General features: G+C 42.0%; 1 protein-coding gene across 1 annotated transcript; it reads left to right on the top strand.

Moving 5' to 3' along the window:
- The first annotated feature begins 296 nt into the window (after window positions 1–296).
- Window positions 297–11,087, top strand: amt (aminomethyltransferase). Its single transcript, XM_014135160.3, has 9 exons — window positions 297–546; window positions 5,272–5,439; window positions 5,531–5,611; window positions 5,701–5,832; window positions 5,961–6,039; window positions 9,018–9,163; window positions 9,343–9,523; window positions 9,623–9,778; window positions 10,036–11,087. The coding sequence occupies exons 1-9, from the start codon at window positions 379–381 to the stop codon at window positions 10,212–10,214; spliced, it is 1,290 nt and encodes a 429-aa protein (XP_013990635.1). The 5' UTR covers window positions 297–378; the 3' UTR covers window positions 10,215–11,087.
- The last annotated feature ends 6,402 nt before the right edge of the window (window positions 11,088–17,489 follow it).

Raw genomic sequence — 17,489 nt, 5'->3', positions numbered from 1 at the left:
TTATTACATCATAAACACTTGCAATAGGCTATGCAGAATATACTTGCAACAGGCTATGCATAATATGTATGTATAGAAAGAAAGAAAAAAGAAAGAATGAAAGAAAGACCGAAAGAAAGAAAAAATGAAGAAAAGTGTAGAAACAAATAGTTGATTATATATTTATTTGTTCATATGACAGCAACATTTAGTATTGACACAGAACATGTGCAACAAACAGGCCTGCCTGTGTAGTGAGTTTTCCTACAATGTTTGAAAAATGTGTAATTTCATCAACTACATTTCCCGAAATACATTGCTGTGGCCAGGGTCGCTGTTTTACAGAGAAAGCACAATTCGGAGTGCGGAGTCCAAACTGTTGACGACAGCGAGGTGTTTATGTTACGTGAAGTTTTGGATCTCGTCTGCAAGGAATATACGATGTGGACTCGGATTCTATCTGGCGGCCGCGGGTTCGGATTCGGTTTCCGAGTTCCGAGGGAGTGTGTACGTGGCGTTGGACTCGGAATAGCGGGGAGGCAGGAGAGGCATGCTTCAAGTTCAGAGGTACTGTTCTATCAACCTCGAGGACAAATTCCTGCTGCTCACTAAAACCGACCCAAAACGTAGCAATTCTAAGGGATTTGTCCATTAGTGCTGGGAAATATTGAATATTTATTGTTTCAGATCCTTCAGAACGTAATTTGTTTATTTTTTCATATGTTTTAGATGTATTTAGTCGTCAAACCTCGATTTTGTTCTTATTTTGATGCATAAGCTATTGCAATATGACAGAACGGCGATCATATTGCGCTTGCCCATTTGCTCCTCTAATTTGTGGCACGCTTGGTCATGCAAATCAAATCTACATCTGTCCCCGCAGAATGCCCCCGAGCCCGCACAGATCGCCTCGCTTGACTGGCTGCTGCAGATTATGGTTTTATTAAAAGCATGAGTGGCTTGTCAGGGTATAGATAGGTCTGCCTCAGATCCCCCATCTCTAGAACTAGTCTATTGAATGAACACCATCTTCCATTCATACTCTTCTCGGTTCTAGTGAGATTTCATTGAATAGTTTAGGCTGCTGAAGACTTCCTGATTTACTGTCAAATGTAGTGTAGTGTAATGTCTTGGCCCACTGCAGGTCAGGATTCTTTACAGGAATGGACCTTGGACTGTTACTATCCATTTGAAACAGTTTGAGGTTGATGTTAATCACTTCAGAGTGGGATATAGTATTTTATTAAGACCTTGTTTACGCCTCGCGCTGCCATTTACAGTAGTAAAGAATGTACAGTGCCTTCAGGAAGTATTCATATCCCTTGACTTTTTCCACATTTTTGGTAGGTTACAGCCTTGTTCTAAAATTGATTAAATCATCGTTGTTGTACAGGTGTGCCAATACAAGCTTGACACACCTGTATTTGGGGAGTTTCTCCCATTCTTCTCTGCAGATCTGCTCAAGTTCGGTCAGGTTGGATGGGGAGTGTTGCTGCACAGCTATTTTCAAGTCTCTTCAGAGATATTAGATCGGTTTTAAGTCTGGGCTCTGGTTGGCCCACTCAAGGACATTCAGAGACTTGTCCCGCAGCCACTCCTGCGTTGTCTTGTCAGTGGGCTTAGGGTCATTGTCCTTCGCCCAAGTCTGAGGTCCTGAACGCTCTGGAGCAGGTTTTCATCAAGGATCTCTCTGTACTTTGCACTATTCATCTCTCTGACCAAGGCCCTGATTGCTCTGTTTGGCCGGGCGACCAGCTCTAGGAAGAATCTTGATGGTTCCAAACAACTTCCATTTAAGAATGATGGATGCCACTGTGTTCTTGCTGACCTTCAATGCTGCAGACATTTTTTGGTAACCTTCCCCAGATCTGTGCCTCGACTCAATCCTGTCTCAGAGCTCTATGGACAATTCCTTCGACCTCATGGCTTGGTTTTTGTTGTGACATGCACTGTCAACTGTGGGACCTTATATAGACAGGTGTGTGCCCTTCCAACTCATGTCCAATCAATAGAATTTACCACAGGTGGACTCCAATCAAGTTGTAGAAACATCTCAAGGATGATCAATGAAATCATGATGCACCTGAGCTCAATTTCGAGTCTCATAGCAAAGGGGCTGAATACTTATGTAAATAAGGTATTAATCCTTTAATTTAATAATCCTAATCATTTTTGCTTTGTCGTTATGGGGTATTGTGTGTAGAATGCAGAGATTTATTTAAATTTTAATCAATTTTAATCAATTTTACATGCTTTCTGGTAAGTTTTGAGTACAATACTGGGTGGGGTGAATATATTTTACATGACACATGATTTTTTGTTAACTAGTAAATAGTAGCCTACAGTGTTTAAATCATTTCTAATTTGTTAACAATTTCTGCTGGTTAGTTTTTGCTACCATGTGGTTTTGAGCTTGCTTGAGCCTGCTAACTGAGGAGTGTTAATTCACCTGTTGCCATACATGTTTCATTTTAAAACATTTATCTTACAAAGGAGTTGTTTAATCAAACTGCTTAACTATTTATCTGTACATGGAATTGTTTATTTTTTTACTATTTCTTTCTCTAATCTTTACAGGAAAATGCCACGGGCACTATCTGATGTGTGGAGACATTTCACTGCAGCTAATGTAGAAGGAAAAGCTGTGTACATTTGCGAATACAGTGCCAAATCATGTGCGAAGAATGCAACAAAGATGCAGAATCATCTGGCCAAGTGCATAAAGTTCCCTCAGCACTCACAACAAGCAACCTCTGACAAAAGTCCCTCTACATCTATTAGAGGTGAAAATGATGAATCAGACACCTTATCGATAGCAACAGCTCATGGTCCTCCTGGAATCAGAGGTTTTTTTGACTCACTGGAGGAACTTAGTCAGAGAAATGCTGATGAATGTCTTGCACAAGCTGTGTATGCAACTGGTTCGCCGCATACTCACAGGCAATGTGTATTGGAAGAGATTTCTGAATGTTCTTCGCCCAGCATACAGCACTCCAACCAGACATGCTTTATCTACTCATTTGCTGGATGCAGAGTTCAACAGAGTTCAAGTGAATGTCAAGCAAATCATAGAGAAAGCAGACTGTATTGCAATCATCTCTGATGGGTAGTCGAATGTTTGTGGGCAAGGAATAATTAACTACATCATATCCACCCCTCAACCAGTATTCTACAAGAGCACAGACACAAGGGACAACAGACACACCGGTCTCTACATTGCAGATGGGCTGAAGGCAGTCATCAATGACCTTGGACCACAGAAGGTATTTGCACTGGTGACAGACAATGCTGCGAACATGAAGGCTGCTTGGTCTAAAGTGGAGGAGTCCTACCCTCACATAACACCCATTGGTTGTGCTGCTCATGCATTGAATCTGCTCCTCAATGACATCATGGCACTGAAAACAATGGATACACTCTACAAGAGAGCCAAGGAAATGGTTAGGTATGTGAAGGGTCATCAAGTTATAGCAGTAATCTACCTCACCATGCAAAGTGAGAAGAATAAGAGCACCACATTGAAGTTGCCCAGCAACACCCGTTGGGGTGGTGGTGTCATCATGTTTGACAGTCTCCTGGAGGGGAAGGAGTCTCCAAGAAATGGCCATATCCCAGTCTGTCGATATGGACAGCCCCATCAAGAGGATCCTCCTGGATGATGTATTTTGGGAGAGTGGTAAGCAGCCTGAAACTCCTGAAACCTATAGCAGTAGCCATTGCACGGATTGAGGGAGACAATTCAATCCTGTCTGATGTTCAGCCACCTGGTGGAAGGGACTTTATGGATCTGAGGCTCTTTCCCCTGTTGCCTCCATCATCTTTCAAATCCCACCAACATCAGCAGCCTCAGAGCGCAACTGGTCCTTGTTTGGGAACACACACACACACCAAAGCACACAACATGCTGACCAATACAAGAGTTGAAAATTTGGTGCCCATCCGGGCAAATGTTAGGCTTTTTGAGCCTGACAACGAGCCATCCTCAACACAGTTGGAAAGTGACAGTGAAGATGAGGCCTCAGAGTCTGATGTTCAAGAGGTGGACATTGAGGAGGTCCACGGAGAAGACATGGAAGCCTGAGAGGAAGACAACCAAAGCTTTAGTTTCTAGACTATCATTTTACAGATGTATGTTGAAAACGTTTTTGGGAGATGCGATGGATCATTGGGGATCATTCAGTATTCCCTTTCTTTTGTTGTTCAGTGAAATCATCCCATGTGAAGAGTCAACTCATTTAATTGAAGTTCAATTCGTAACTAAATAGTTTTTTAAAATTTCTATTGGAAGGATTTAATCATTTGCAATTATGTCTTCTTATGATAAGGTAAAAGGTTTATATTTCTGTCTCTATATGATATGGTAAATATATCCAATGCAAAAACATCTACATTTAAATGGTATTCATATTAATTTGCATATATTTACGTTAATTCCCGCTGAAAGTTTCCACCTCTGAATATTCCCCAAAATGTGCAACCCTAGCTGTAATGTAACAAAATGTGGAAAAAGTCAAGGGGTCTGAATACTTTCCGAAGGCACTGTATGTATGCCTATTGTTCACTCTTTACAGCAGATGAATAAGAACAGGTAGGCACCCTGAACACTTAGCACATCGTTCCCATCAAGCAGTAGAGATTAGTTAGCAGTGTTCGTTTAGACTACGCAGAGAGAGAGAGAGCGAGAGAGATGACTTTGGACTTGTTTCACAAAATACTAGACCTGTAAGCAGGCCAACATCGGCCCCCAAAGTGCATGGCTCACTGATAAGAGCAAGCAGTGGCTGGGTTAAAGGTTAAAAGTGACTGGTTGTAGTAGAAGAAGTCTGCATAATAACTTGGGTACATTGTATTTATATCGCACACCAGACTTATACTGCACACTGCGGCTGTTGAAAGAGGCAAATTTATCACCAACGTTAATACTGTTATCTATTATAGGACCTGCATTTGTTATGGTTATGATGAAAACATTAATATTTCAAGTCAGACCTGCTGTTGCCCTCTTCACACTAATGAGTTCTCACCTACAATGATAGGACAATCAGTTGTATGAATCAGTTACATGAATTACATGAACTTCCATGCCTTTACTAGTCTGGTCCCAGATCTGTTTGTGCTTTTGTCTACTCCATTGGCATGCCAATACCATAAGAAGTTGGCAGGAGGGCAGAAACAGACTGGCGACCAGGCTATGACTTTTACATTACTGAAACCATTACAGTAATGACGGTACAGCAGTGTGGCAGCATATGTTTTCAACAATAATGACAGAGTGTTTTCTTCCTGAGCCAGGCCTCTATGAGGAAGACAGCTCTGTTTGACTTCCATCGGGACCAGGGGGGTAAGATGGTGGAGTTTGCTGGCTGGAGCATGCCTGTCCAGTACAAAGACAGCCACATCCACTCCCATATGCACACTCGCCAGCACTGCTCCATCTTCGACGTCAGCCACATGCTACAGGTGAGAGGGATTTCATTTAGCAAATTTGCATGGTTAGATATTGTGTGCTCATTGTATTGGCTATACCATCCGTTGTGTGTCTCTCAAACAGAGCAAAGTCCACGGAAGAGACAGAGTCAAGTTTATAGAGTCTATGATCGTTGGAGATATAGCAGAGCTGAAGGACAACCAGGTGAGACAAATGCCTGCAAGCAAAGACACACGCGCATGCACTTAATTCTCCCACACACCGACACACTCTTCTCACACTTTTATCTCCAGGGCACGCTCACCCTCTTCACCAATGACAAGGGAGGAATAAATGATGATCTTATCGTCACCAAGACAGACCAAGGCTACCTCTACGTGGTGTCCAATGCTGGCTGTGCAGACAAGGACTCTGCCAACATGAAGGTCAGTAGTCCACAAACCTCATGTGTTTAACGACCATCATTCCAAGTTTTGGATGGATTTGTAATGCTTTGATGAAATGTCATGTCTGTTTGTGTTTCATATATCTGATCCTTTCTGTGTTAATGTAGGCTAGACTAGCCAAGTTCAAAGCAGCAGGTCACGATGTGGAGCTGGAGTTTCTGGAGGAATGTCTGATTGCCGTTCAAGGTAAGTTCTCTTATGGCAACGTCAGTTCTACTCAATATACAGTACCAGTTAAAAGTTTGGACACATACTCATTCAAAAGTTTTCTTTATTTTTACTATTTTCTACATTGTAGAATAATAGTGAAGACATCAATGAAATAACACATATGGAATCATTTAGTAACCAAAAAAGTGTTAAACAAATGAAAATATATTTTATATTTGAGGTCCTTCAAAGTAGCCACCCTTCACCTTGATGACCCTTTGCATTGATGAAAGTACCCCCCCCTTTTTGTTTTTACACTGCTGCTACCCGCTGTTTATTATCTATGCATGGTCACTTTTAGAGGTCGGCCGATTATCGGAGGACCAAAAAAAGCGGATACGGATTAATCGGCTGATTTTTATATATATATATATATATATATATATATATATATATATATATATATATATATATATAAAAATAATTTGTAATAATGACTATTACAACAATACTGAATTAACAATGAACACTTTTATTTTAACTTAATATTATACATAAATAAAATCTATTTAGTCACAAATAAATAATAAAACATGCTCAATTTGGTTTAAATAATGCAAAAACACAGTGTTGGAGAAGAAAGTAAAAGTGCAATATGTGCCATGTAAAAAAACTACCGTAATTTCCGGACTATTAAGCGCACCTGAATATAAGCCGCACCCACTGAATGAAAAAAAAAATATTAGTTTGAACATAAATAAGCCGCACATGTCTATAAGCCGCAGGTGCCTACCGGTACATTGAAACAAATGAACTTTACACAGGCTTTAACGAAACACGGCTTGTAACAAAAATAAATAGGCTTTAACGAAACACGGCTTGTAACAAAAATAAATAGGCTTTAACGAAGCACGGCTTGTAACAAAAATAAATAGGCTTTAACGAAGCACGGCTTGTAACAAAAATAAATAGGCTTTAACGAAACACGGCTTGTAACAAAAATAAATAGGCTTTAATGAAACACGGCTTGTAACAAAAAATAAAAAATTAGCAGTAAACAGTAGCCTAACAAGAAAGTCATTGGTCACTATCTTCCTCCTCCTGTGCACTGAAACCATCTCCTTCGGTGTCGGAGTTGAATAGCCTCAGAATTGCTTCATCCGATATTGGATCGTTTTCATTGTCGCTCTCGTCACTTTCATCCGGAGGCAAATCCCCCATTGAGCCCTCTTCAACACGCAGCAGTCCAGCCTTTCGAAACCCGTTGATGATAGTGGATTTTTTGACAATGCTCCACGCTGTCAGGACCCACAAATTTGAAAGCGGGAAAAATCCATATATTAGCCGCGTCATTGTTTAAGCCGCGAAGTTCAAAGCGTGGGAAAAAAGTTGCGGCTTATAGTCTGGAATTTATGGTAACGTTTAAGTTCCTTGCTCAGAACATATGAAAGCTGGTGGTTCAATATTCCCAGTTCTTCAATATTCCCAGTTAAGAAGTTTTAGGTTGTAGTTATTATAGGAATTATTACACGTCGACTATTTCTCTCTCTACCATTTGTATTTCATATACCTTTGACTATTGGATGTTCTAATAGGTACTTTAGCATTGCCAGCCTAATCTCAGGAGTTGATAGGCTTGAAGTCATAAACAGCGCTGTGCTTCAAGCATTGCTAAGAGCTGCTGGCAAATGCAGTAAAGTTTGAATGAATGCTTACGAGCCTTACGGGCCTGCTCAGTCAGACTGCTCTATCAATTATCAAATCATAGACTTAATTATAACATAATAAACACAGAAATACGAGCCTTTGGTCATTAATATGGTAAAATCCGTAAACTATAATTTTGAAAACAAAACGTTTATTCTTTCAGTGAATTACGGAACCGTTTCGTATTTTATCAAACGGGTGGCATCCCTAAGTCTAAATATTGCTGTTACATTGCACAACCTTCAATGTTATGTCATATTTATGGCAAATTCTGGCAAATTAGTTCGCAATGAGCCAGGTGACCCAAACTGTTGTGTATACCCTGAGTCTGCGTGCAATGAACGCAAGAGAAGTGACACAATTTTCCTAGTTAATATTGCCTGCTAACATGAATTTCTTTTAACTAAATATGCAGGTTTAAAAAAATATACTTCTGTGTATTGATTTTAAGAAAGGCATTGATGTTTATGGTTAGGTACATTCGTGCAACGATTGTGCTTTTTTCACGAATGCGCTTTTGTTAAATCATCCCCCAATTGGCGGAGTAGGCTGTGATTCGATGATAAATTAACAGGCACCGCAATGATTATATGCAACGCAGGACAAGCTATATAACCTAGTAATATCATCAACCGTGTATAGTTAACTAGTGATTACGTGAAGATTGATTGTTTTTTATAAGCTAAGTTTAATGCTAGCCAGCAATTTACTTTGGCTCCTTGCTGCACTCGCGTAACAGGTGGTCAGCCTGCCACGCAGTTTCCCCGTGGAGTGCAATGTAATCGGCCATAATCGGCGTCCAAAAATGCAGATAACCAATTGTTATGAAAACCCGAGATCGGCCCTAATTAATCGGCCATGCCGATTAATCGGTCGACCTCTAGTCACTTTACAAATTACCTTGACTAACCTGTACCTCCGCACATTGACTCGGTACCGGTAACCCCTGTATCGGTAACCCCTGTATAAAGCCTCGTTATTGTTATGTAATTTTCATGTTACTATTTTATTATTTTATTTTTTTAAATTTTATTTAATAAATATTTTCTTAACTCTATTTCTTCAACAGCATTGTTGGTTAAGAGCTTGTAAGTAAGCATTTCATGGTAAGGTCTACACCTGTTGTATTCGGCGCATGTGACAAATAAACGTTGATTTGATTTGACCTTGGTCGTATTCATTAGGTACCCAACAGAAACAGGGAGGAACTACCTGAACTTGTCCCATAAGATATTTTCGTTTTCCGTTGCAAATCATTTTGCTGCTATGTGTACTAGAGAATATGACCCTGTACATGTCCACCTCAGGTCCCTCCATGTCCAAGGTGCTCCAGCCGGGATTGACAGATGACCTCAGCAAGTTGACCTTTATGACCAGCACTCTGGCCACTGTGTTTGGGATCCAGGGCTGCAGGGTGACCCGCTGTGGCTACACTGGAGAAGACGGAGTGGAGGTGTGCCTTTCACTCTCTTTTTCTTTGTACTTCAGTAGAGATGGATATTTTTCTGTGCTCTGTGCATTTCTTTCAAGAATCCTTTGTCTGAAAGCAATTGGCATTTGTAAAAAAGAATGTGTTTCTTTCGTTGTGTTGCAAAATTGTGTTAGTAATTTCCTCCTCATCCTCCTATTCAGATCTCAGTGCCTAAATCTGGTGTGGTGGCCCTGACGGAGCGCCTGTTGGCCAACAGTGAGGTCAAGCTGGCCGGATTGGGGGCGCGAGACAGTCTGAGGCTGGAGGCAGGCCTCTGTCTCTATGGTAACGACATCGATGAGACCACCACCCCTGTGGAGGCGACACTGGTGTGGACCATAGGTCATTATTATACACTCCCTTATAGTGTCTGTCTGTCTTGTCTGTCTTGTCTGTCTTGTCTGTCTTGTCTGTCAGTCAATTGGGTTGTTTGTCTTGCAGGGAAGCGGCGTCGTCAGGCGAAGGATTTCCCCGGTGCTGAGATCATTGTCCCCCAGATAAAGGCAAAAACGACGAGGAAGCGTGTGGGCTTGGTGTCCACGGGACCCCCTGTCAGACAGCACACCCCCATTCTCAGCCCAGAGGGAAAGATCATAGGTCAGTTAGAGGATCTCTACTAGCTATTACAAGATACAAGATCTGAATAATCATACGTAAAAGTTTGATTATGCCTACTTAGGATCAGGATACCAGGCCTGGTTTGATTGTCTGTTATTGTTTGTCTTTGTAAGTAGGCCTACACTGTAGTGTTATTTAGGCCCAAATGTGACACTGTTCCATAGAAATGTAGCTGTGTGTGGATTGCTGTTGAGATTAGATTCAGCTTTCTTTTCATCAGTTTTTTTTTTCTTCAGGTGAGGTCACCAGTGGTTGCCCCTCCCCCTGCCTGAAGCAGAACGTTGCCATGGGTTACGTGGATGTGGCGTATGCCAAGAATGGAACTCCCATTCAGGTGGAGGTGAGGAAGAAGGCAGTGAAGGCAGTGGTCACCAAGATGCCCTTCGTGCCTACAAACTACTACTCTGGCCATTAGATCTGTCCTTCAATGGACACCTGGCTTATGAGATCAGCCTATGAACAGTACCCTGATCGGACAAACTGCCTCCTAATGACAACAAAGAGATCAGTCTATCAGAACAAATGCTGCCCCCTTGTGTTTACCTTGAGCAGTGACACTCAAACCTGCAGGACTCTAAGGCTTTCTTTAGCAATAGAGAATGGGTTATGAGTGTGTTGCCTTGCCTACACCCAAATCTCCACTCAACTACACAAATACAGCTATACTCTTGAGGATGAGGCTTTTCACTCCTGTTATCTGAAGCTTGTTGGTGGTCTTTAGACCACAGTGAGTTGTGTGAATGAGCCATATGGTTTGAAAGACAGGGATCTCACTAACTCACTGACCAGTCAGCAAAAGCAGCAACACGTGCTATGTAAACCAAGAGACACAGGAGCAAGTCACGTTTACAGGACTACTGAGCAAAACATTTTCTCCCGTCTAATAGTATCAATCTAAACTTGCATTTTTTCAGGCTAAGTGGCACAATGACGTGTTAATGTTCACTAATTGCTAACTTAATACTATATGTCAGCAGGAACAAACAACTCTTCATATGATTCCAAATTGCTTTTGTGATACTTTGTCTTTAGGCTTGTACCACGATCCTAGTTGTCACATTCCCAACAAACTAAAACTAACCAATATATCCAGTAATGTGTTGCCAAAATCCAATACCTTGCTTGTAACTACTGTGAAGTATCTTAGAGGTGCTCATGGTCTTGCATCTCCCCTCTACTATTTAAATATTGTCTCAATGTTTTTGATATTCACTTTTGTTCATGTGAATGCCTTAATTTGTATAGCAAGGTAATGATGTAGTTTGTATCTAATACCCTCATATTTTCCTTGTAATATAGGTCCTAATTCACATAGAATTAAATATTTGAATTCAGGGTAATTCATAATATATTATACCTTTCTCTTTGTTGGGGAAACCATAACTTTGGAGAATTGTCATTGCATATGTGGAGGTCACATGACTCCACTAGATGTAAGTTAAACATCTGTCACTGTTGTTTGACAATTGCCAAAATGTATGGACTACTGTATTTACTGCTGATTAATGCCCTGTGTATTGTCTTTCTAACATTCAAGATTTTGTTGTTTGCAAATTATTAAACACGATTTTCCCATTATTTTGTTATTTTATCATGTATCTTATTTGTGTACTTGTGTGGATAATTAACTGGATATCTAAAACCATTAAAGGCTTAAGTATTGCTAGTTTAAAACTGCTCTCATTGTTAGTCCCATTCCTCACCACAACTCCAGACAGACCAGTTCAGATGGCACCGATGGAGATGGCCGACATCTTACGTGCTCCAACCCGACTTTGCCATTTTGTAACTTTATTAGTGTTTATCCTTACTTTTTTGGAACAGAAAGCTCACATCATTATCACCTATGACCGGCAAGTAGGAGGAGGGCTGGAGTCCTTGTCAGATGGAGAAAATCGTCCGGCACTCCTCTCTGTTTTATTGGCAAATGTCCAGTTACTTGACAACAAGATGGGATGTGAAAAATGAATATGTTATGCTTTTCAGTAACTTGGTTGATAAGTGATATGGACATAAAACTGGAGTGTTTCACCATGCTTCGTCGTGACCACACAGTGAACTCTGTGTTTCAAGTGTGAAGGAAGTCTCAAGCTTTTGCTCACCTGAACTAGAATACCTCATGTTAAATTGCAGACCTTTTTATCTACCAAGAGAGTTTATCTGTAATAATTATTGCTGTCTACATCCCACCACAAAATGAGAATGTCACTAAGCAGGCACTCAACGAGCTGTACAGGGCCATAAACAAACAAGAAAACGCTCACCCAGACGTTTTTTTTGAACGGAGACTTTAACACTGGGAGACTGAAATGTGTTTTTCCCCACTTTTACCAACACGTCTACCCACAGAAATGCATACAAGGGCCTCCATCGCCCTCCCTTCGGCAAATCAGATCATGACCTCATCCTCCTGCTTCCTGTTTACAAGCAAAAACTCAAACAGGAAGTACAAGTGACGAGCTCAGTACAGAAGTAGTCTGACGAAGCGGATGCTAAGCTACAAGACTGCTTTGCTAGCACAGACTGGAATATGTTCAAGGATTCATCCGATAACGTTGAGGATTTTACCACATCAGTCACAGGCTTCATCAATTAGTGCATTGACGACGTTGTCGCCACAGTGACCGTACATACGCTAACCAAAATCCATGGATTACAGGCAATATGAGTGCCGGGCTAAAGGCTAGTGCTACTGCTTTCAAGGAACAGTACACGGACACAGACAAAGCCCGCTAGGACCTCCGACGAGCCATCAAACATGGAAAAAAATGGCATTGGCAGATAGATGGCATTGGCAGATAGAGCAGCTCTGCTTCTAGCTCCTAAGCAACTTTCCAGTATTTAGTTTTTTTGTGTGGTATTTCTTAGATTATTAACCCAGGAATTTGTTTGTGTTATTACATACAGCCGGAAATAACTTTTGGAGAGCTGAGAGCGGTAACTCACCAGCATTACGATCGGGAATACGACTTTCCCGAATTGGATTCTTTGTTCGTACCCCCCAGGACAATTGAACTGATTCCAGTGGCCGATCCAAAACACAACTGGCGAAGAAGAGGTATTCGAAGAGGTATTCGGAGTGGACTTCTATTCCGACTCAGGAGGCGCGCACACCATCCATCGCTTCCGAGTATATTACTCGCTAATGTTCAGTCTCTGGATAATAAGGTAGACGAGCTCAGGGTGAGAATCTCCTTCCAGAGAGACATCAGGGATTGTAACATACTCTGTTACACGGAAACGTGGCTCTCTCGGGATATACTGTCTGTCTTTGTCAATACAGCCAGCTGGGTTCTCAGTATATTGTGAAGACAGAAATAAAGAACTCTCCGGAAAGAAGAAAGGCGGGGGTGTATGTTTCATGATTAACCATTCATGGTGTGATGGTGATAACATACAGAAACTGAAGTCCTTTTCTTCACCCGACCTAGAATAACTCACAATCAAATGCAGACCGTATTACCTCCCAAGAGAATTCTCTTCGTTTATAGTCACAGCTGTGTGTATTCCCCCTCAAGCAAATACCACGACAGCCGTCAAAGAACTTCACTGGACTTTATGCAAACTGGAAACCACATATCCTGAGGCCGCATTTATTGTAGCTGGGGATTTTAACAAAGCAAATTTGAGGAAAACGCAACCGAAGTTCTATCAACACATTGACTGTAGCACCCGCTCTGAGAACACATTAGACCACTGCTACTCAGCTTTTCAAAATGCCTACAAGGCTCTCCTCCACCCTCCCTTCGGCAAATCTGATCACGACTCCATTTTGCTCCTCCCTTCCTATAGGCAAAAACTTAAACAGGAAGTACCCGTGCTAAGGACTATTCAACACTAGTCTGACCAATCGGAATCCACGCTTCAACATTGTTTTGGTCACACGGACTGGGATATGTTCCAGGTAACCTGTAAGAATAACATCAACGAATACATGGATAAGGTGACTAAGTTTATCAGGAAGTGTATAGGAGATGTTGTACCCACTGACTATTAAAACCTACCCTAACCAGAAACCGTAGATAGATGGCAGCATTCACACAAAACTGAAAGCGCAAACCACTGCATTTAACCATGGCAAGGTGACTGGGAATATGGCTGAATACAAACAGTGGAGTTATTCCCTCTGCAAGGCAATCAAACAAGCAAAACGTCAGTATAGAGACAAAGTGGAGTCGCAATTCAACGGCTCAGGCACAAAACGTATGTGGCAGGGTCTACAGAGGGAAAACCAGTCACGTGCGGACACCAAATTCTTGCTTCCGGACAATCTAAACACCTTCTTCGCCCGCTTTGAGGATAACACAGTGCCACCAACGCGGCCTGCTACCAAGGACTGTGGGCTCTCCTCCGTGGCCGATGTGAGTAAGACATTTAAGCGTGTTAACCCTCGCAAGGTTCCGGCCCAGATGACATCCCTAGCCGCATCCTCAGAGCATGCGCAGACCAGCTGGCTGGAGTGTTTACAGACATACTCAATTAATTCCTGAACCTAGTATGCTGTCCCCACTTGCTTCAAGATGTCCACCATTGTTCCTGTACCTTAGAAAGCAAAGGTAACTGAACCTAATGACTATAGCTCAGCATTCAACACCATAGTACCCTCCAAGCTCATCATTAAGCTTGGGGCCCTGGGTTTGAACCACACCCTGTACAATTGGGTCCTGGACTTACATTTACATTTTAGTCATTTAGCAGACACTCTTATCCAGAGCGACTTACAGTAGTGAATGCATACATTTCATTAAAAAAAAAATCCGTACTGGTCCCACGTGGGAAACGAACTCCTGTACTCCCTGTTCACTCATGACTGCGTGGCCACGCACGCCTCTAACTCAATCATCAAGGTTGGCCCTGGGAGTGTGGTGCCAGGAAAATAACCTCTCACTCAATGTCGACAAAACAAAGGAGCTGATCATGGACTTCAAGAAACAGCAGAGTGAGCACGCCCCTATCCTCATCGACCAGACCACAGTGGAGCAGGTGGAAAGCTTGAAGTTCCTTGGCATACACATCACTGACAATCTGAAATGGTCCACCTACACAGACAGTGTGGTGAAGAAGGCACAACAACACCTCTTCATCCTCAGGAGGCTGAAAAAATTGCTTGGCACCTAAAACCCTCACAAACTATTACAGATGCACAATTGAGAGCACCACCTGCAACCGCAGAGCTTGAAATCACTGGCCACTTTAAAAATGTTGACATATTTTTGCTTTATTCATCTCATATGTATATACTGTATTCTATTGTACTGTATTTAGTCTATGCCACTCCGACATTGGTCATCCTAATATTTATATATTCCTTATTCAATTATTTTACTTTAAGGTTGTGTGTATTGTGTGTATTGTTGTGAATTGTTAGATATAACTGCACTGTTGGAGCTAGAAACACAAGCATTTCGCTACACCCGCAATAACATCTGCTAAACATGTGTATGTGACAAATAACATTTGATTTGATTGATTTGAGATAGAATCTTACCACACTGGCTCAGACTCTCGTCGTATGTGGCAGGATTTGCAGGCTATTACAGATTACAAAGGGAAACCCAGCTGTGAGTTGTCCAGTGACGCAAACCTCCCAGATGAGCTGAATGCCTTCTATTCTTGCTTTGAGGCAAGCAACACTGAACCAGGCATGAGAGCCCCTGCTGTCACGTATGACTGTGTGATCTCGCTCTCCGTGGCCAACGTGAGTAACAGGTTAACACTTGCATAACAGAGCGTGTTCTCAGAGCAAGTGTCTTCATTTTCAACATCTCCTTGTCCCAGTCTGTAATCCCAACATGTTTCAAACAGACCACCTGTTTCTAAGAACTGAAAGGTAACCTGCCTAAATGACTATCGCCCTGTAGCACTCACATCTGTAACCATGAAATGCTTTGAAAGACTGGTCATGGCTCACATCAACACCATCATCCCAGACACCCTGGACCCACTCCAATTCCCATGCCGCCCCAACAGATCCACAGATGACACAATCTCTATTGTACTCCACACTGCTCTCTCCAACCTGGACAAGAGGAATACCTATGTGAGAATGCTGTTCATTGACTACAGGTCAGCGTTCAACACCATAGTCCCTCCAAGCTAATCACCAAGCTCTGGACCCTGGGACTGAACACCTCCTTCTGCAACTGGGTCCTGGACTTTCTGATAGGCCAGCCCTCAGGTGGTGAGGGTAGGTAACAACACATCTGCCACACTGACCCTCAACATAGTGCCCCTTCAGGCATTTGGCATGGGCCCTCAGATCCTCAAAACATTCCACAGCTGAACCATTAAGAGCATCTTGACTGGCTGCGTCACTGCTTGGTATGGCAACAGCAAGGCAAGGCAAGGAGCTACAGAGGGTGGTGAGCACGGCTCAGTATATCACTGTGGCCCAGCTCCCTCCCATCCAGGACCTCTCTACCTGGCGGTGTCAGAGGAAGCCCCCCCATATTTTTCCAGCCACCCAAGCCATAGACTGTTCTACTTACACCCCAACACACACATACATCCACACACATGCATACTGACGCCACACTCACATTTTCACACTCACCACATGCGCTTCTGCAACAGCTCAGTCTATTATCTATCTTATTGCCAAGTCACTTTACCCCTACCTATATGTACATAGCTACCTCAATTACCTCATGCCCCAGCAAGTCGACTTGGAATGGTACTCCCTATATTTAGCCATGTTATTTTTACTTGTTAATGTTATTCGTTATTCACTGTGTATTTATTCTTCATGTCACTATTTCTATTTTTATTTAATCTTTGTATCTTTATCTTGAACTCTGCATTGTTGGAAAAGGATCCGTAAGTAAGCATTTCACTGTTAGATTACGCCTACTGTTTACAAAGCATGTGAAAAATACAATTTGATTTGACAATGTTTCTTATTTTTTTACTCTGCATCATTGCGAAATGTCTCATAAGTAAGGCTCGTTTGACTCGTTTGGCTCGTTTGACAAATAAATAAATATTCGGACGACCCCAACAGCTGATTTGTTTCGGGTGTTGTGGGTACTGTAGTTTAGTCGAATACGAATTCATGCTTTGGGCACTTGAATGAGAATCATCATATGACTACAACACCCAGCTTTGCCTAATATATCTACCTGGTCTGAAAGCAGTTACCACTTACCCAGGAGAAGATGGTGGATTTGTTAGAACTGGTGCTTTTACTAGTCCTGACCTTCTTATTATAGCCCAGTGTTCCTGCCATGGTTTCGAGGCTTTTTCAGAATTCTTGCTCCCATAAATGTGCTGTGTCAAAGGACACTTTGTTGGTAAATAAAATTGACGTCATAGCTTCTTTGGGAAGGTTATCAACACGAGCATGATATAGCGTAGCCTAGTGGTTATAGCGTTGGACCAGTAACCGAAAGGTTGCAAGTTCGAATCCCCAACGTACAAATCAGTCATTCTGCCCCTGAACAGGCAGTTAACTCACTGTTCCTAGGCTTCATTGAAAATAAGAATTTTTTCTTAACTGACTTGCCTAGTTAAATAAAAGTTTGAAGAGGGAAGGGTTTGGTAGAAGTTAATGGGATTTGTTTTTTCTTAGTAGTACAGAATTAGGAAAACCATGCTTGATCGCACACTCCAGCGCAATAGGTGGCGGCATGCACCTTAAACGTTTGTTTGTGGAACGCCACTATACCAAAGAAGAAGATGTGTGAATTTGGAA

The sequence above is a fragment of the Salmo salar genome, chromosome 13, assembly GCF_965601325.2.
Source record: "Salmo salar chromosome 13, fSalSal1, whole genome shotgun sequence".
In the NCBI taxonomy this organism is placed as follows: Eukaryota; Metazoa; Chordata; class Actinopteri; order Salmoniformes; family Salmonidae; genus Salmo; species Salmo salar.
This window is presented reverse-complemented; position numbering and strand designations above follow the sequence as displayed.